Source organism: Rhinopithecus roxellana, chromosome 10 (assembly GCF_007565055.1).
Source record: "Rhinopithecus roxellana isolate Shanxi Qingling chromosome 10, ASM756505v1, whole genome shotgun sequence".
NCBI lineage: Eukaryota > Metazoa > Chordata > Mammalia > Primates > Cercopithecidae > Rhinopithecus > Rhinopithecus roxellana.
In genome coordinates this window covers 41,971,035-41,991,282 of record NC_044558.1, presented here as the reverse complement: position 1 = coordinate 41,991,282, position 20,248 = coordinate 41,971,035, and the positions used below count along the sequence as shown (strand labels likewise).

Genomic DNA, 20,248 nt, shown 5'->3' with positions numbered 1-20,248 from the left:
GACTCTCTGAGTACTTGGTGGGTTCCCCTGCAACCTTCTCCTAACCCCCACCCTTTCCCTTTCCATTGACTTGGGACAGTCCTTGTCGAAGTGCCAATCACAGTGGGAAGGGGAGAAGGGGGGAGGTCACAGTGCCTGGGGTTCAAGGTCACAGTGGCGGAGCAACGGAGATCACCGGGCAAGTAAGTCAGGTTCCTGCTGCTCAAGTCCAGCTGTCTGCCACGAAAGTGCAACCCTTGGCGGACGACGCAGGAGGCGTTGACGCTGCAGTCGCGCCGTATCTTCTTGCCTGCATTTATCTGCGCTGTTTGAAGTCTTGTGACCCATCAGGACCCAGAGGTTGTCTGATCACATTATTGGGCTGCCTGCTGTCTTCGGGTTGGGAGATCCTGGTTAGCCTGAAGGGAAGAAGATCAGAGGAAGGCCTATCGAGGATGGGTTTCTCCTGCTTTTCCTCCGGGCGGCGCTGCCCAGGATCCCCTTCCGAGTCTCCGCATAATCGGCCTCCCGCTGTGCCAGGGACTTGACTGGAAGGGCGGGTCTGCTAGCGGACTTGGGGCTGTTGACCACACCGTTGCTGGTGGGCCTCTTGAGGATGCGGTGGAGGGGGTACCGGGGGGGAAAACTATCGTCCTGAATCACAATGGGCACTTTGGGAGATTTGGATTTCCTGCTGGTTTTGTGTGATCTTCAGTTTTTCTTCCAGACGTCTATTTCCCCCCTGTCTACCGCCTCCTCCCAGCTCTCAGCGACCTCCTCATATTCCATCTTACTCGCCACTTTCCAGATCGCTTGCTTTCTTATTCCGCATTTTCTCTGACTTTTGCAGTATTCAATATTATTACTTGATTCTGATTTTTCGGACATCACTATATGGCCCTTGGCTTTTTGGTCGTTCCTCTCATTCCTTTGCTGTTTCAAGCTCTGTTCCCAGCCTAAGCTTTTTACCACTGAATTCTGTTCTGTGACGCATCACTTAAAACTAACCCAACTTTTCATTCCCTCCATACTTTTTTTGGTAAGCAGTATCATCATGCCTTAGGTGGACACTGAGTCACACCGCTGTGGTAGTGCTGGTACACATAGTTTTGAATACCAGGTTCTTGAGTGAATCCTTTTTGCTTCTCTCTCTCTCCCCCACCCCCGCTTCTCCCTTCTGCCTTCATTTCTGCCCCTTCTTTTCTGGTTCCATTAGAAAAGGACTCATCTTATCAGTTCTGCCTTTTGTTTATACTATAATAACTTTGTCAAGAGAATTTTTTCAAAGCACAAGGCCAATGAGAAGGGGGAAAGTCGGTCCAGAAGGCAGCTGGCCCGACTATTCTGAGTTTGAATTAACTCCTGGTGGTCCTGTTAAAATAGAGTTTGAAGCAAATCACCTGTTTTTATGCTCCTACTATCTACTCTGTCTAAAGCCCAAATTTCCTTGCTTGGCATTTAAGGAGACTCCAAGTTCTTAAAACTTCTTCTTGACTTTCGCGCAAGTCAAACTGATTTACTGTAACTCAAACAGTCCTCTTTATATTTTCCTTTCTGTATTTTTTGATAGTTTTCTTGTGCCTGGAATACCTTCTGTGTTTATTTAAGTCTCACCATCTTTCAAGACACAAAATATGTGACTTTCTCTGAGGCCTTTGTGAACTGCCTCCAGCATTCACTAAGCAATTAATTATGTCTCTTAACTTTTATAGCACAAACCTATTCGCTCACTTGATATTTAACAAATATCAACCTCTATCACTTATCTTTTTTTTTTTTTCTTCCGAGACGGAGTCTTGCTCTGTCACCCAGGCTGGACTGCAGTGGCGCGATCTCTGCTCACTGCAACTTCTGCCTCCCGGGATCAAGCGATTCTTCTGCCTCAGCCTCCCGAGTAGCTAGGATTACAGGCGCCCGCCACTGGGCCCGGCTAATTTTTGTGTTTTTAGTAGAGACAGGGTTTCACCATGTTGGCCAGGCTGGTCTTGAATTACTAACCTCGTGATCCGCTCACCTCAGCCTCCCAAAGTACTGGGATTACAGGCGTGAGCCACCGTGCCCAGAGTTATCACTTATTTTTCTTTTCATGCTTACATTTTCTCACTGCTTGAGATTTTCTTTCATTCAATGTCAAGCACTGAGTCTAACAATTAGAAACCCCACTGTATTTGATCTGATGAAGATGATATTATCTTTTTAAAAGCCACATATTAAATCTCTTAAGTTAATAATATTGGCAATCAACTTCAATCAACTGAGTGACCACTATGTTTAAGGAAGGTTCCTTTCTGGTAGGCTGGGAAGCAAGAGAAGGGAAGGATATAACTTTATAAAAAAAGCTGCAGAAGGGAAGGATATAACTTTATTTAAAAAGGCCCTTGTTCACAAGGAGCTAATCACTTACTGGCCAAAGAAAGGTGTTCCTTCTTTGCAACGGCTGTGTTTTTGGATTTAGCTAACTCAATTCTTTATGTCCTCAACTTATGAGACCCCATCAAAAACGTTTTTGCCACACCTCTGTGGGCAAGTAGGTGAGTCAGAATGAGTGCGTAACATATAAATATATATTTTAATGATAATGAATATGTAGATTAACAAACCCAAACTTTTTTTTTTTTTTTTTTTGAGAAAGAGTCTCGCCCTGTCGCCCAGGCTGGAGTGCAGCGATATGATCTTGGCTCACTGCAGCCTCCGCCTCCCGGGTTCACGGGATTCTCCTGCCTCAGCCTCCCGAGTAGGGGATTATAGGTGCCCGCCACCATGCCCAGCTAATTTTTGTAGTTTTTAGTAGAGACGGCGTTTCCCACGTTGGCCATGGCTGGTCTTGAACTCCTGACCTCAAGTGATCCACCGGCCTCGGCCTACCTAAAGTGATGGGATTACAAGCGTGAGCCACCGCGCCAGGCCAAACCCAAACATTCTAAAAGCGCGGAGTAACCGCTCCCCTCCCCACCAACGCTAGCCAGCGTCTTTGTTCTCCAACCAGAACAGCTGTATGCACCGGTGCATAAGCCTGCCTTAAGTGCTATTTTTAATCTTTTTTAAAAACAGGCCTTAACTCATTTGTGTACAACTCCAGCGGCTAGTGCAGTGGGCTTAACGTATTAAACAGCTGTTAATTTTGGTTTCTTTTTGGTAACAGCGACACGGAGATCCGCATTTGTCGCAGTTTCCACCGCGGGCGGGAAGTGTAAACACAAGAAATACAAAAATAGCGCAACGGCTAAAGGAGTGTCCCAGTGCCAAGCCAGGCAGGCGCCGCGCCCCGGGCCGAGCCCCACCCGCCCAGTTCGCGGCCAAAACACCCACCCCGCCTCAGAGTCCGCCGCGCCCGCGGGGCGACACTCCCAACTCCATCTTCCCAGAGGCGGTGCGGCCGAGCCCCGCACCCAATTGGCGGAAGCTGGGCCGGGTATGTGCGCGCGCACAAATGCCCGGATGCGCCGCGACACCCCGCGCGCTCCTCTTCGGCGGTAGGGGGCGCGCAGCGCGGCACCGCGGCTAGGTTGGCTGCTTGTGGGCCGTGTCCGGCCCTGTGTGTCGGGAAAATGGAGCAAGAAGCCGAGCCCGAGGGGCGGCCCCGACCCCTCTGAACGAGATCCTGCTGCTTTCGCAGTCAGCAGCCCCGTCCCTCCCCGGATTAGTGCATTCGAGCGCCCAGTGCCCTGGCCCCGAGAGTGGAATGGTCCCCGAGGCCCAGGGCGTCGTGCTTCCGCGGGCCCCGTGAAGGAAACTGGGGAGTCTCGAGGGACCCCCGACTCCAAGCGCGAAAACCCCGGATGGTGAGGAGCAGGTACCGGCCCGGCAGTGAGCGGTCACTTCTGGTTCTGGGCTGTGACGGTGTCCCCTCCATTGCTGGTTCCCAGCCTCTGCCCGCTCGCAGCCTTTGTGCGTTTAGTGGCTGGGGGCGCGGGGCACGTGGCTTTGCGGAGGTTTTGTTGGACTGGGGCTAGGCAGTCGCCGCCAGGGAGGAGGGCGGGGTTTCGGACGGCTCTCCCGGCGGTGGGGGGCGGGAGTGGTTCGGAGGTCTCCGCGGGAGTCCAGGGTAAAGGTCACGTGGCCTGGGGGCTGCGGGGTCGCCTCGGCTGGGGGGTCCGGGTTATCGCAGGGGCCTGTCGGGTCGCTCTTGCGAATACTGCGCTTAGTCTGGGCGGGATTGGGCCGCTTCCATGGGCAGGTTGACTCAGCTTTTCCTCTTGAGCTGGTCAAGTTCAGACACGTTCCGAAACTTCAGTAAAAGGAGTTAAGTCCTGACTTGTCTCCAGCTGGGGCTATTTAAACCATGCATTTTCCCAGCTGTGTTCAGTGGCGATTGGAGGGTAGACCTGTGGGCACGGACGCACACCACTTTTTCTCTACTGATTCAGGTAAGCACCGACTTGCTTGTAGCTTTAGTTTTAACAAAGGCGTTGTTTATGTCCTTTATATATGATGTATTTTTCACAGATGTTTCATGATTTCCAGTTTTCATCGTGTCTTTTTTTTCCTTCTTGTAGGCAGATGTGCAATACCAACATGTCTGTACCTACTGATGGTGCTGTAACCACCTCACAGATTCCAGCTTCTGAACAAGAGACCCTGGTTAGTATTTTTGTCTCGTGTAACTTTTAAGAATTTATTTTATGAAGTGATAAACTAAATTTCATATACCTCAATTGTAGCATGGCTCTGTAAATGACATTGTATGTGCATAACTTAAAGTGTGCTACCTCGGGCATATCTGCGTGGAGTTAATAACTGTTAAGAACTGGTCAGTATTTTCTTAGCCCTTTGCCACATAGGCTTTAAAAATTAGTTCCATTATATTGTTAAGCGTGGTTGAAGTTATGTTTGTTATGTGACTGATTTTTTTTTTCCTTTTTGACCTCCCAGTATTTAATTTTTAAAAATGATTTCTAAAAGTCACAAAAATTATTCACGCTTGTTTTAAAGATTTTTGTCATTAGAGAAATTTTAAAGTAAAACGTGAAAATTCGTCTTTTTGCTCCATGTTCCCTTTTAGATTTTTTCTGTGTGCATACCCACATGTATTTACATTTGAATTTAAATCTGTTATTGTCCTGTTTGTTGTACTAACAAGACGAAACTGTTAGTACATTGTTCTGTGACTTGCATCCTTGTCAATAAAGTCTACAGAATTCTTTTTAATGGCTGCATAGTATTTCACAGCATGAGTATGCCATTTAAAAAATTATGCCTTTACTGACAGCTTTTTAAAAATTGCCTCCTGTTTTTGAGTATTACAGATAGTGCTGCTTTGTACATCCATCCTGTGTGACTATTTCAGTAAGAAAGATTTTATGGAATTATAGGCTGGGTGCGGTGGCTCACCCCTGTAATCCCAGCACTTTGGAAGGCCAAGGCGGGCCGATCACCTGAGATGAGGAGTTCAAGACTAGCCTGGCCAACATGGTGAAACCCTGTCCCTACTAAAAATCCAAAAATTACTCGGGCATGGTGGCGCGTGCCTATAATCCCAGCTGCTGAGGAAGCTGAGGCAGGAGAATCACTTGAACCTGGGAGGCAGAGGTTGCGGTGAGCCAAGATTGCGCCATTTTACTCCAACCTGGGCGATAAGAGTGAAACTCCGTCTTAAAAAAAGAAAAAAGAAAAATATTTTATAGAATTAGAACTCCTGAGTCCTAAATTTTGCTCATATTTGATTGCTGCTGGTAACTTGCTCACCAAAAGGCTCTAACAGTTTCACTCCTGCCAACACTGAATATTACCAATCTTTAATTATTATTACTTTTTTTTTTGATAAAAGGTACTGTGCCATTGTTTAAATTCATTTTTCCCTAGTTTCTTGGTGAGGCTGGGCACCTTTCCTTTTTTTTTGAGACAGTTTCACTCTTGTTGCCCAGGCTGGAGTGCAATGGTGAGATCTTGGCTCACTGCAACCTCTGCCTCCCAGGTTCAAGCGATTCTCCTGCCTTAGCCTCCCAAGTAGCTGGGATTACAGGCACGCCCAATCATGCTCAGCTAATTTTGTATTTTTAGTAGAGATGGGGTTTTTCCATGTTGGTCATGCTGGTCTCGAACTCCCAACTTCATGTGATCTGCCTGCCTCGGCCTCCCAAAGTGCTGGGATTACAGACATGAGTCACTGCACCAGGCCTCCATTTTGTTAAGTCATTTGTTTTTTCTGGGATTTGCCTCGTCTTCTCTGGCCATTTTCCTTTTGGTTCTTTAAAATTTTTCTTAGTAGTTGGAATAGCTCTATGTGTTTCAAGTATGTTTAACTTTTGTTGCTTACTAATGTAGCATTTGCTTTTATGTTTTCTTTTCCCCATTGAGAACAATTCTATGAAGTAAAATTTGTTGGCTTTTGAATTTCTTACCATGCTTTGGAAGAAGTCTCCTATCTTGCAAATATATTCCTATATTTTCTTCTAGATTTAAATTTTTTAGATATTTAGATCTTTACCTGTAATTTATCTTCCTGTTCTTCAATGTAAGATTACGAATGCTATTATCTTTTATAGCCATTTCTCATTAATACATGTCTTTTAAGTCACTAATATACTGATGGCTTTCCATTACAGAATTTTTTTTTTTTTTTTTTTTTGAGACTGAGTCTTGATGTGTTGCCCAAACTGGAGTGCAGTGGCATGATCTCAGCTCACTGCAACATCCGCCTCCTGGGTTCAAGCAGTTCTGCTGCAGCCTCCCGAGTAGCTGGGATTACAGGCACCCACCACCACACCCGGCTAATTTTTGTATTTTTTGTAGAGATAGGATTTCACCATGTTGTCCAGGCTGGTCTTGAACTTCTGACCTCATGATCCAACTGTCTTGGCCTCCCAAAGCGCTGAGATTATAGGTGTGAGCCACTGTGCCTGGCCTACACCTAGGTAATTTTTGTGTATTTAATAGAGACGGAGTTTTGCTGTGTTGGCCAGGCTGGTCTTGAACTTCTGACCTCAGGTGATGTGCCTGCCTCAGCCTCCCAAAGTGCTGGGATTACAGGCCTGAGCCACCACACCCATCTTCCATTACAGATTTTTACTTAGAGTTATTTTATCTAGTTTGAAGCTAATATAGCATATATTAAAAATTCAGAAGAAAAAAGATAATTTTTAAATCTTTTTTGAGAGAATTCATTCTTTTGCCTGAAAGTAAAGTTGCATATGTAAGCACAGTTAAAAAAAGTGCAATCAGAAAAATTAATAATTCAATATGTATTTTAAATTTTTCAGTTGTTTAATATTTGTTTTATTGATTAGCTGGAAATAGGCAATTTTTAAAAATCTGTTTTTAAGACAGTCCCAGTGGGGGTGCTGTCAGATTTTAAACAGCTGTCAGATTTAGACACAGGACTGGGGCATATCAAAGAGAGGTGCAGAGGTACCAGTTTGTGTGGTGGTGGCAAGCTGTAAAGATACTTGAGTTTTGCAGGTTTTGGTAAAAGGAAGGGAGAAAGTGCATATAAGTACATTACATTCCCCTCCCCCATGGCGATTATTTTCTCAATACCATTTGTAAAACTTCTAGATAAGTGGCAGGCAAACTTTAGCCTGTTGGCCAGCTTTGTCCTGTTGCCTGTTTTTTAGTTTTTAAATGTTTTTGTAAAGGTGGAGTCTCTCAGTATGGCCCAGGCTGGTCTTGAACACCTAGCCTCAAGCGAACCTCTGGCACTCAGTCTCCCAAAGTGCTGGGGTTATAGGCATGAGCCACCTCGCCCAGCCAGCTTCCTTTCTTTCTGTAAAGAAAATTTTACTGGAATGCAACCTTGCCCGTTGGTTTACATAATAAGTATACTTTTTACCTGGATAGAACCATTTGTATGAAAAGCTTAAGATACTTAACAGTCTGGCTCTTTACAGAAAAAAATTGACCCCTAATCTAGTTGGCAGGCTCCTTGAATACAGGTCATATGTCTTATTTGTAATTTTTTTTGCAGTACCTACCACTGTCCAGTGCATAGTATTAGCTCAGTAAATGTTTGTCAAGTAAATATTTGAAATGTAGACCAACTAAGAGGCAGCATGATACAGTAGGAAGAAAATGGTGAGTTGTAGTTGAGGGACCTGGGTTGCTGTGTCTGATCTGTTCTTAATTACTCTTGTCAGCTTAGGTTAGTTAAGTTCTCTAGCTTTCAGGAACCTAATCTTTAGAGAAAATTGATAATAGGATCCACTCTAAAGATTTATTCATTTCTCTTTGATTCTCTAAGTTAGCTTGCAGTAAGCTCATTGGATCAGTACAGTAAGCTCATTGGATCTTAAGAATTTATGGTTGTTTGTAAGGCAGTAAGCAGGTAATATAAATAGCTGAAGGAAAAAGTAATTTTTTCTGTCTTGGATTGGATGCTATCTTTGATCACAACTAATGATACTTGATGAGTCCATGATACTTGCATAATAATTAGATCCTCCCCAGCATTTTTTCCAAATCCCCTTTATTGAAATTGATGGATATATTTGCTGCAGGGCCTATAGTTCTGGGATAATTTTGGAAGTATAATAACAGCTCTTTTCTCTTTATAGGTTAGACCAAAGCCATTGCTTTTGAAGTTATTAAAGTCTGTTGGTGCACAAAAAGACACTTATACTATGAAAGAGGTAAGCTGAATCAAGCGATAACTAGTATCTTACTAGTTACATGTAGCCATACTTAAAGTTTTCAAGACTGTGGGGAGAAATTGGCCATATAGAAGGATTTTTCATTAAGCAGCAACATTTAATTTTGTGGTCATTTGGACTATATTTTAAAGCTGAAAATTCTAATTATACTCGAGTTTCATTTCTCAGCTAGGAACTCAGATAAGCAGAAGCCCTGTAGGGGTGCTTGACCATTTTATGCTGTGAACCCTTTGGTAGGCTGGTAAAAGCCTTCTTAGACTGGTAACTCCTTCTAAGAATCATGTTTTTAAATATATGAAATAAAATGTATAGAATTACAAAGGAAACATACTAAAATACGGTTACCAAAATAGTAAACTAGTTTGTGATATATGTGCTTTTTTTTATTAACACAATAAGTACTAAGATTTAGAAGCAGTTATAATAAATATAGTGTTTTTTTGGTTTTTTTTTTTGAGATGGAGTCTCGCTCTGTCACCCAAGCTGGAGTGCAGTGGCATGATCTTGGCTCACTGCAACGTCCACCTCTAGATTTAAGCCACTCTTCTGCCTCACCCTCCCACGAAGCCGGGATTACAGGCACCTGCCACCATGCCTGGCTAATTCTTTGTATTTTTAGTAGAGACAGGGTTTTGCCATGTTGGCCAGGCTGGTCTTGAACTCCTAGCCTCAGGTGATCCACCTGCCTTGGCCTCCCAAAATGCTGGGATTATAGGCATGAGCCACCATGCATGGCCAATAAATATGATTTTGATTTAGTGAGGAATATAAGTCATATTTTGAAATGTTTGCCATAAGCACAGTATGATATGAAAACACCTATGATTTTTGTTGGTGATGAAATCACAGGTATTAATACTGTTGTGCTGTTGTGATTTGTTGCCTACATTTATAATCGAAAGAAAAGCTAAATTCTAGTTAGAAGTTTGTGAAAATAAAGATAGAATTTTTTTCCCATCCGAATTAATGGACCCCCTGAATTCTATCCAAGGACTTCCTGGGTATCCCTGGATCCCAGGTTAAGAACTTCTGCACTAGAGATACATGAGTACAGTATACTGATCTTTCTAGGATAGAGGTGAGCTGATTCATGACCATATATTCTATTTAATGGATCCAGCATTTTAATGCATTCCCCAGCTTTAAATTTGTGCACAGAAGCATGATTTTCATGCTTTTCAGTGAGAGATTGAGCCACCTTAGGCAAAATTTCAGTGTGATTGAAATATGCCTGTTCTCTCTCTCTCTCCCACTTAGTTTGTGGGACTCAGATTACTTAAAACATTAAAGTTTTTTTCCTACAACAGTATAGTGGGGCAGGAAGAGCTTCCGTATCCTTTTCCTCTCCAGCTATACTTTTAGAAACTTCCTTAAGGGATATTTGGTGGAATAAATCTAAGTTCTCTTCCTTTTTCCTTTCCCACTGCTGGACAACAATCTGTCCAATCCACAGTCACATAAGAATATTCCTTTAAGGCTGTTGCCTGCTTAGCCAGTTAAATCCAAAGACAGTGCTTGTAGGGAAGTGCCAGGTTAAATGGTATTTTTAGGGCTAATTTGAGATTGACCTTACTATCATTGTATAGTCAGTTAAGGAAACAAAACAGTATGGATTTATCAGTAGATAGAAATGAGAAAATTGGCCAAGGCCATCATAAAGACTTAGAATGCTTATGCTAAACTATGTAACAGTAGTGTATGTATTGTCTGATGTAGTTCTCAGTTATAGGATCTTTGTTCTGGGGCACACAGGAAGGTAGTAAAAGCTAGTATGAGTAGTAAAAAGAGCATTGGATTGAGTCAGAAGAGCTGGGGCCAGTTTCTTCTTCTTTTTTTTTTTTTTTTTTTTTGGTGACAGCGTCTCACTCTTGCCCAGGCTGGAGTGCAGTGACATGATCACTGCTCAGTGCAGCCTGGACCTCGTGGGCTCGGGTGATCCTCCCACCTCAGTGTCTGCAGTAGCTAGGACTACAGGCTTTTACCCCCATGCCTGGCTGATTTTTGTATTTTTTTGTAGAGATGGAGTTTCACTATGTTGCCCAGGCTGGTCTCGAACTCCTGGGCTCAAGGGATCTGCTTACCTCGGTCTCCTAAAGTGCTAGATTTCCAGGTGTGAGCCACTGTGCCCAACCCAGTTTCTTCATTTCTAATACAGCAATAATCCTATGAAATATCAGAGTGAGATAATACTTGAAAAAGTACATTGTAAACTGGAAAATGCCATACGTATTTAGGTAGTTGTTAATGGGTTTATATCTGGATATCTTAAAAATGTATTGCCAACTTCTTGTCTTAATGCAGCACAGGGAATGTAATTTAACTTTTATTAATGGTTCAAAGTCATTATTTTTATTATTTATCATAATATGGAGTAAATTGATACCTTAGAGGGTTTATTTCATTCTCAGAATTCTCTCAGTTTTGTAGCTGTCATTGATTGATTGTTTTTCTGTCCTCCTCCTCTGGTGACCTCAGAGGCTATTGAGGTTTATAGTGTTTATGACTGTTTACTAAGTGACTCCAGGCCACTGCCATATTTTAGTCGAGTTTTGTTTCTGCAGCTTTTTATGGCTATCAGTTTTTGTTTTGCTGCCTTTTCCCTTCCTAATATGTTAGTATCTAGGTATCTGGGCAGAGTTAAAGTCTATAAAAAGAAAAAAACCTCACATTTTAAGGTTTACTTAAGTAAATAGAGAAGCAGTTATTTTTGCTTCTGTCGAATTAAATGGAAAAGCCCTAAAAGTAGCTTTTTTTTTTTTTTTTTTTTTTGAGATAAGTCTAGCTCTGTCGCTCAGGCTGGAGTGCAGTGGCGCAATCTCAGCTCGCTGCAGCCTCCACCACCTCCTAAGTTCAAGCATTCTCCTGCCTCAGCCTCCAGAATAGCTGGGATTACAGGTGTCCGCCACCATGCCTGGCTAATTTTTGTATTTTTAATAGAGATGGGACCAGGATAGTCTTTGTTGCCTGACCTCGTGATCCGTCTGCTTCGGCCTCCCAAAGTGCTGGGATTACACGTGTGAGCCACTGTGCCCAGCCAAAAGTAGCTTCTAAGTACAAAATGGTGGTTGTTCTACATAGTTGTGGATATGGTTGCTGGTTGTTTACCTCACTCAGATAAATAGTATATTATTAAATGTATTTAAAACTAATATTTAGTTTTCTTTAATGCTCAGAAATCATATTTCTATTTCAGGTTCTTTTTTATCTTGGCCAGTATATTATGACTAAACGATTATATGATGAGAAGCAACAACATATTGTATATTGTTCAAATGATCTTCTAGGAGATTTGTTTGGCGTGCCAAGCTTCTCTGTGAAAGAGCACAGGTAATTCTTCAGTTTAGTCCATTGTAAAAAGCCCGTTGGGCTAACATTTCAGTTCACCTCTACCCTCATTCACTTTTGTCAGAGAAAAACTGGTAAAACATATAAAAGACATGCTGAAATTTAATTTTTTAGCTCTGTGGCATATTATTTGAAAACCTGAGCTCTGGCATCTTATAAACCAGTGTTTGAAACCTAGCCCAGTCATCATTTACTAGTTTTGTGACTAGGTAGATTAACCTCTTTAAACCTGTTTCCCCATTTATAAAATGGGGATAATTAAATACTTCAGGTGGAGGTTAAAGCTCTTGAAGAGAGACGTTGTATAAAAAAAGCATAGTTTTTGGCACATACCGAGCATTCAAGTATTAGTCGTAGCTATTATAAATTTTTATTCCAGTCACTCCCAGAAACAGTATACCACCAAGTAGTAAAGGCTTAAATTTGAGCCTTAGCTGTTTTGGAGATCATTTTCATGGTCACTTATCATTATGGCACTTAACCAGCAGAATTTAACCCAGGTATTCTAGAATTAGACCTGGCGCAGTGGCTTACACCTGTAATCCCAGCACTTTCGGAGGCCGAGGCGGGTGGATGATCTGAGGTCAGGAGTTCGAGACCAGCCTGACCAACATGGAGAAACCCCATCGCTACTAAAAATAAAAAATTAGCCGGGCATGGTGGTGCATACCTGTAATCCCAGCTACTCGGGAGGCTGAGGCAGGAGAATTGCTTGAACCCAGGAGGTGGAGGTTGCGGTGAGCTGAGATCGCGCCATTGCACTCCAACCTGGGCAACAAGAGTAACACTCCATCTCGAAAAAAAAAAAAAATATATATATATATATATGTATATACACATATATATATATATTTTTTTTTTTTTTCTAGAATTATTCTTTTTTTGTTTTGTTTTTGAGAGGTTGTCTTGCTCTGTGGCCTAGGCTGGAGTGCAGTGGCACAATCTCAGCTCACTGCAACCTCTGCCTCCTGGGTTCAAGATTCTCCTGCCTCGGCTTCCCAAGTAGCTGGGATTACAGGTGCCCACCGCCACACCTGGCTAATTTTTGTATTTTTAGTAGAGACAGGGTTTGGCGATGTTGAGCAGGCTGGTCCTGAGCTCCTACCCTCAGGTGATCCACCCCCCTTGGCCTCCCAAAGTGCTGGGATTACAGGTGTGAGCCACCACACCCGGCCTACATTTGGAATTCTTTGTCACATTTGATTTAGCACAGGCAATCGGTGTTGAGCCTTAGCATTCATTCTGTTAATAAATAGAATGAATGCTTTCACCTGAAACAGTTAACTAGCTTCTGCTAGTATTTAATGCTCAATAGTATAGCTGAAAAGATGATAATTAAATGGGATTTTATTTTATTAAAAAAGATAACTTCCTTAGCTGAGCAAGGGATTTTATAATTTTAAAACAACCTCATTATTGTAAACGTAGTATATATTATATTATTGAACATTAGGAAATGACAGAAAACTAAGAAAAGTAGAGAATAAAAGGACTACCGTTTGTTACCAAAAGTTATTTTTACCAGTCATTTGTATATTATGTGCAACTGTGTTTTAACCTAGTTTTAAATATAGTACTGTATTTAATTTCATCTAGCTTTTAAATATTATAATTTTTATATAATTAATATATATTATAAATATATAATTTTTCATTGATGAATCACTTCTGTTTAATATCCATATATGTTGTCATTTTATACTTGGCCTTGGGATATATGATTTAATTTTATAAATTTAAAAAATATATGGGTATATTGGTGAATTTTTTACCTATTGAATCTTCTAGTTTTTTTTTTTTTTTTTTTTTTTTTTTTTTTTTTTTTTTTTTTTGAGATGATGTCTTGCTCTGTTACCCAGGCTGCAACCTCTGCCTCCCAGGTTCAAGTGATTCTCTTGCCTCAGCCTCCTGAGTAGCTGGGATTACAGGTGCATGATACTATGTCCAGCTAATTTTTTGTATTTTTAGTAGAGATGAGGTTTTGCCATGTTGGCCAGGCTGATTTCGAACTCCTGACCTCACGTGATCTGCCTGCCTCGGCCTCCCAAAGTGCTGGGATTACAGACGTGAGCCACTGTGCCTGGTCTGAATATTGAATCTTCAGATAATGTTTGGAAGTATGATTTCCTTGGATTTGAATTCTAAATGTTGAGAGATAAGAAATAGGAGAAATTATTGACTTGAAAAGGATATGAATTAAAAATGTTATGGGTTTAGGTTGCCGTATCCTTATTCCCAAGGGTGAAAAAAGATAGTTGGGATTCATATTTCCTCTTAATATTGAGTGAGGAGCAGTATTTTGTGACTAACACTCTCTCAAATCCTTAGTTTAAAAAGAAAAGGGAAAAATCCATTGTGATATCAGCGAATACTGGGGTAAATGAATTATCCTCATGTTAGGATATAAACTTAATCAGGGCATATACATTTCTGTTTGATTCTTCGTTTTCCCCAGTGTCTGGTGGTACATGGTTGGTTTTCAGTCTGTATTTATTGAATGAATGAGTGCTGCTTTATCTGTTAATAAGTTTTTTTGTTTTTTTTTTCTGAGTCAGAGTTTTGCCTTGTTGCCCAGGCTGGAGTGCAATGGCATGATCTTGGCTCACCACAACCTCCGCCTCCCAGGTTTAAGTGATTCTCCTGCCTCAGCCTCCCGAGTAGCTGGGATTACAGGCATGCGCCACCACGGCCAGCTAATTTTGTATTTTTAGTAGAGATAGGGTTTCTCCATGTTAGTCAGACTGGTCTTGAACTCCAGGCCTCAGGTGATCCGCCCTACTTGGCCTTCCGAAGTGCTGGGATTACAGGTGTGAGCCACCACGCCCAGCCTCTGTTAATAAGTTTTAAGATCAAGAAAGGAAGTTGAAGCTTGATGAAAGTCAAGATTATAATTCCTATTTAATGGATTTTGCATAACTCGATACTTTTTTTGGCAGTTTGTGTTTAATGGATTTTGCATAACTCGATACTTTTTTTGGCAGTTTGTGTTTAATGGATTTTGCATAACTCAATACTTTTTTTTGGCAGTTTGCTACTAAGCACAGAGCTGAAAACATTTCTGTTTGAAAATAAGTATGTTAAACTGCTTCCTGCTTGCACACCCATTTTTTGAGGTTTGGTAAAGTCCAAACAAAGCACATTTCAGGAATTGGCAGTGTGAAATCTTTCAACTAGAGAGACTTTAACAATTATTACAAGTAGCTGTACGTAATCATTGTGCTACTAATTATTGTGCTTTTATGTGCCTACAAGCTTGCCAATGATAAATTTGGTTTTGAATGTGTGCAGTAGTTCATACTAAGTATGTATGTAAAAGTCTGGTTAAATCTAGCTTAATACAAATTATTTTAAAATGTACATCTCTTGTTATTTTTTTTTTCTGTCTACAAGGAAAATATATACCATGATCTACAGAAACTTGGTAGTAGTCAATCAGCAGGGTAAGTTAATTTTGAGCATCATGAATAAATACCATAAAAACATTTTAAAGACATTTTTGTTCATGTGCGTATGTTTTGTAATTGATTCTCTTTGAAAGTTGCTTTAATATTGTAATAAAAATATGATAAATTTATTAGAAGTACATATGAACTAAAACTAAAATTTATTAGAAGTACATATGAAACTAAACTAAATTGCTTTGTTATACGTGTGGGTTGTTTGTTTGTTTTTGAGATGGGCTCTCACTCTGTCACCCTGCTTGAAGTGCAGTGGTGTGGTCTTGGCTCACTGCATCCTCCACCTCCAGGGCTCAAATGATCCTCCCCCTCACATTATACTGAGGTTCTAATGTAAGGTTAAATACCTTGTTACATTAATTTAAGACTTGGGATATCAGAGTTAGGATTTGTTTTGAAAGGTCTATAATTTCAAAAGCTCCTATTTAGGAGTGATCTACCTTGAAAATGTATTGAAAGGCTTTGGGAAATAATACAGTTACCTAGGTAGGACCTTGTGTAAGGATGAAGGATGGGTCTTTTTCTTTGATTATAGACAAAATTTTGTTTACCAATTTGTGGAAGTGGAATTTTATGTTTCTACTTCTGGTTCTTAACTGGTTATTAACCAGATTAGAGATTGGTTATCTCTTATTTAAGAGATTGGGTCACATCTCTTAAATAAGCTGATAAAAGCATTGGGTTCTTGTTCCAGAAAGATGCACATGGGTACATATACATGGATAAGTCAATAAGTGTTTTACAACCTTCTTTCCATGAGAAAAGCCCAGATTTATTTGCTTGCTGACTTCCGTAGTACGATACTCTCATTTGAACTAAAAACATGGAGTTGGGAAGAGATGTACACAGTTTGGTTTTTTTTTTTTTGAGAAGGAGTCTTGCTCTATCACCCAGGCTGGAGTGCAGTGGCACGATCTCGGTTCACTGCAACCTCTGCCTCCCAGGTTCAAGTAATTCTTCTGTCTCAGCCTCCCGAGTAGCTGGGACTGAAGGCTTATGCCACCATGCCCGGCTAATTTTTGTATTTTTAGTAGAGTCAGGGTTTCAGCTTATTGGCCAGGGTGGTCTCGAACTCCTGACCTTGCAATCTGCCTGCCTCGGGCTTCCAAGGTGCTGGGATTACAGGTGTGAGCCACTGCACCCAGCCCCACAGTTTGCTTTTGAGTGCTGGTTAGAGCTGTCTCTAGTACACTACACCCTTCCTAAAGCCCATCCTCGAACTACAGTTAAGAAATGCTGTTAGGCCAGGTGTGATGGTTCATGCCTATAATTCCAGCGCTTTAGGAGGCTAAGGCAGGAGGATCACTTGAGCCTAGGGGTTCAAGACCAGCCTAGGCAGCATGGCAAAATCCTGCCTCTGCAAAAACTACAAAAATCAGCTGGGTATAGTGGTGCATGCCTGTAGTCCTAGCTACTCAGGAGTCTGAGGCAGGAGGATTGTTTGAGCCCGGGAGGTCAGGACTGCAGTGAACGGTGATCATGCCATTCCAGTCCGGGTGACGAGCAAGACCTCATTTCTTAAAAAAGACAAAAACAAAAAAACACCTCTCAGGAGCTTATTTAGTTCCTAGAATGAAATGACCACTCCCTTGTACTTCCTCTATTCCATATTCAGATTTTATTGTAAAATTGCTTTGTTATACGTGTGGGTTGTTTGTTTGTTTTTGAGATGGACTCTCACTCTGTCACCCTGCTTGAAGTGCAGTGGTGTGGTCTTGGCTCACTGCATCCTCCACCTCCAGGGCTCAAATGATCCTCCCCCTCAGCCTCCCAAGTTGCTGGGACTACAGATGCACTCCACCGTGCCTGGCTAATTTTTCTGCATGTTTGGTAGAAATGGTGTTTTGCTATGTTGCCCAGGCTAGTCTCAATCTGAGCTCAAGAGATACTCTCACCTTGGCCTCCCAAAGTATAGGGATTATAGGCGTGAGCCACCACACCTGGCTGTTATACTTGTTTATATTTTTGTTACCTATGTGCTATTCAGGTTTGCATTCTGCATCACACAGTATAGTGTTTTATTAATGTGGTATTTAATAAATGTGTTGAATACTTATTCTTCCAAAGTTAGGATTTAAAGCCCAGAAAAGTACCTCCATTTTATCCCAGAATAAAAGTAGTTATTAGGCTGATGATTTGGCATTTTATTGTTTTAAAGCTCTTTAAGAAATTGTATGATAGCTAAATATACAATTATAGTATTTGTAGTAGTATTTTGAGTTTTCTGAAGTATGTATCCCTGATGTATTCATTCCTTCATTTGTTTAAATAAACTTTGGCACATTACTAGAAAAATTGTATTACTGAAATGGAAACTTACAGATTATTTGCAGTCTGAGTTTGATTTAGGTATCAGTAGAATTAACTTCAGAACTCCTATTCCATGTTCTCAACTTTGTCACTTTTTTTTTTTTTTTTTTTTTTTGAGATGGAGTCTCCTCTGTTACTCAAACTAGAGTGCAGTGGCGTGATCTTGAATCACTGCAATCTCTGCTTCCCAGGTTTAAGCAATTCTTCTTCCTTAGCCTCCTGAGTAGGTGGGGTTACAGGTGCCTACCACCACGCCTGGTTAATTTTTGTATTTTTAGTAGAGAAAGGGTTTCACCATGTTGACCAGGCTGGTCTCAAACTCCTGACCTCAGGTGATCCTCCCACGTTGGCCTCCCAAAGTGCTGGGATTACAGGCGTGAGCCGCTGTGCCTGGCCTGGGGCTTCCTTTTTATTACATCTTTTTTGTAGCAGCTGTTTATACTAATCCAAAATTCCTGGACAGTGTAACCTACTATGTACAACTTAAGAAAATTAGTGTAATACCTTACCCGTAGTATAAAGAGAAAATTAACATATGATAATGCATAATTTCAAAATGTTAATGTCCAGGTATAAGTTTACTGTTAAGATGAAAATGTTTCCAAGGGGGTAGTAAAGGGTATTTGATGATGATTATCTGTATATCCCAAATCTGAAACGTTGACTTTTGAGCTCCAAGTCTTTATATCCAACTACAAATGAAACCTATGTGTCTGAATAACTCAGTTTGTTATCTTCCCATCCAATCTGTTTATCTTTCTAAAGTTTCTCTTTTCGTGAATAGTGCCACTCATTTATTCACCCAAGGCAGAATCTTGGAATCATCTTAACTCCTTTCTTCTTTGCCTTCTATTATCAAATACCAGGTCTTGTTGGTTTTTACCTATTTAATTTCTCTGGAATTTGTCTTCCATGCCTTAGTTTAGGCTTTAATCATTTTTAGTTTGTATTGCAATTGTCTAATACTGGTTTTCCTGCCTCTGCCCTCTTTTTCTTATATTTTGCCAGAGTGATTTGTCACTCTTCTGCTTAAAATTACCATTTAGGAGTTCATTATTGCTCTCTGGATGTAATATTTTCTGTGAGCTAGAAATCAGTTTTATTTCTTGGACTAAAATGCTTTTTAATGGTGAGTGGCTGCAACATCGCATTAGGGAAGATTCTGAAGTATCTGCTGGGGGGAAGAATGCAGTGATAAGGGAATGACAGCCTGAGTCCTGCTCTGGCTAGACACACAGGATCCTTTACAATCTGAACCTGCCTACATTCCAGTAATAATGAACTGCTTGTGGTGTCCTGCAACAGGAACTGTTAGTTTGCTTTTGAATACTTTTTCACATGGCGTTTTCTTGGTCTGGAATGGCCTTTCCTAGCCCTATTTTCACATTGTCCTACAAAATATTTCCTGATTTTTTGCTCCTCAGACACTCCCTGTCCCTACCAAATAATGACTGTCCTGTCTCTCTGCTAATTTATCTTACAATCTTTTAATGTCTTTTTTTTTTTTGAGACGGAGTCTGGCTCTGTTGCCCAGGCTGGAGTGCAGTGGCTGGATCTCAGCTCACTGCAAGCTCTGCCTCCCGGGCTTACACCATTCTCCTGCCTCAGCCTCCCGAGTGGCTGGGACTACAGGCGCCCGCCACGTCGCCCGGCTAGTTTTTTGTATTTTTTTTTAGTAGAGACGGGGTTTCAACGTGTTAGCCAGGATGGTCTCAATCTCCTGACCTCGTGATTCGCCCATCTCGGCCTCCCAAAGTGCTGGGATTACAGGCTTGAGCCACCGCACCCAGCCTTAATGTCTTGATTATACTTTGCTCTTCTACCTTAAAGTTGAATTATTTTATTTACATCTGCAACATTTAGTATGAGGGTGCCACCTGGAAAATACATGTTTAATGTTTATTGAAAGGTTAAATTGCATAAGGGTTTGTGTTAGACTGATCGCATATCTACTGAATAGTGGCCCTCCCCCCACCCACCAAGTTTCTGATTCTTTTTCTTTTCTCTCAGAATCATCAGACTCAGGTACATCTGTGAGTGAGAACAGGTGTCACCTTGAAGGTGGGAGTGATCAAAAGGTAATCTTTAAGTAAATTTCTCATTCTAATGTAATATTATTTGCCAATTGGAAAGGTTATTTACAACAAATTAGCTTACTGGTTATGTTAAGTTTGTTGTATTTTATTTTTTTCCTGAATACTTAGGACCTTGTGCAAGAGCTTCAGGAAGAGAAACCTTCATCTTCACATTTGGTTTCTAGACCATCTACCTCATCTAGAAGGAGAGCGATTAGTGAGACAGGTATATATGGATATTTGACACATTCACACAGCTTTTTGATGTTCTTTCTTTAATGAAATTAGTGCTTTTAGACTTAATTAAATTGTTCCCTTTTTTTGGTTGAGATGAATTAACCTCTGAGTTTTTTCATTCTTGATTTTATTAGATTTACAAATTGCTTATTTAGCAATATTTTTCTGGCTGACTACAGCAGGCACAGTTTACTGTGCCCCACTGGAGTTTATAGTTAGCCAACTCTCTGTTAAGATAATAGGAGGTGGCTGGGTGTGA

At 41.2% G+C, this 20,248-nt stretch overlaps 1 protein-coding gene and 1 pseudogene across 7 annotated transcripts in view; one reads left to right on the top strand and one right to left on the bottom strand.

Moving 5' to 3' along the window:
• Positions 1-295: 295 nt before the first annotated feature.
• On the bottom strand, positions 296-768 carry LOC104658668 (annotated as a pseudogene).
• Positions 769-3,234: 2,466 nt separating this feature from the next.
• Positions 3,235-20,248, top strand: part of MDM2 (MDM2 proto-oncogene) — a 32,961-nt gene continuing 15,947 nt past the window's right edge. The window contains exons 1-8 of one of the 7 annotated variants that reach the window (XM_030939524.1): positions 3,235-3,772; positions 4,276-4,346; positions 4,476-4,560; positions 8,469-8,543; positions 11,758-11,891; positions 15,300-15,349; positions 19,688-19,755; positions 19,882-19,978. In XM_030939524.1, coding sequence (XP_030795384.1) covers positions 4,480-4,560; positions 8,469-8,543; positions 11,758-11,891; positions 15,300-15,349; positions 19,688-19,755; positions 19,882-19,978 — 505 coding nt within the window. In that variant the 5' untranslated portion in view covers positions 3,235-3,772; positions 4,276-4,346; positions 4,476-4,479. The remainder of the gene's footprint in view (positions 3,773-4,275; positions 4,347-4,475; positions 4,561-8,468; positions 8,544-11,757; positions 11,892-15,299; positions 15,350-19,687; positions 19,756-19,881; positions 19,979-20,248) is intronic. The other 6 variants (XM_030939521.1, XM_010358750.2, XM_030939523.1 and 3 more) reach the window with 6 other exon arrangements.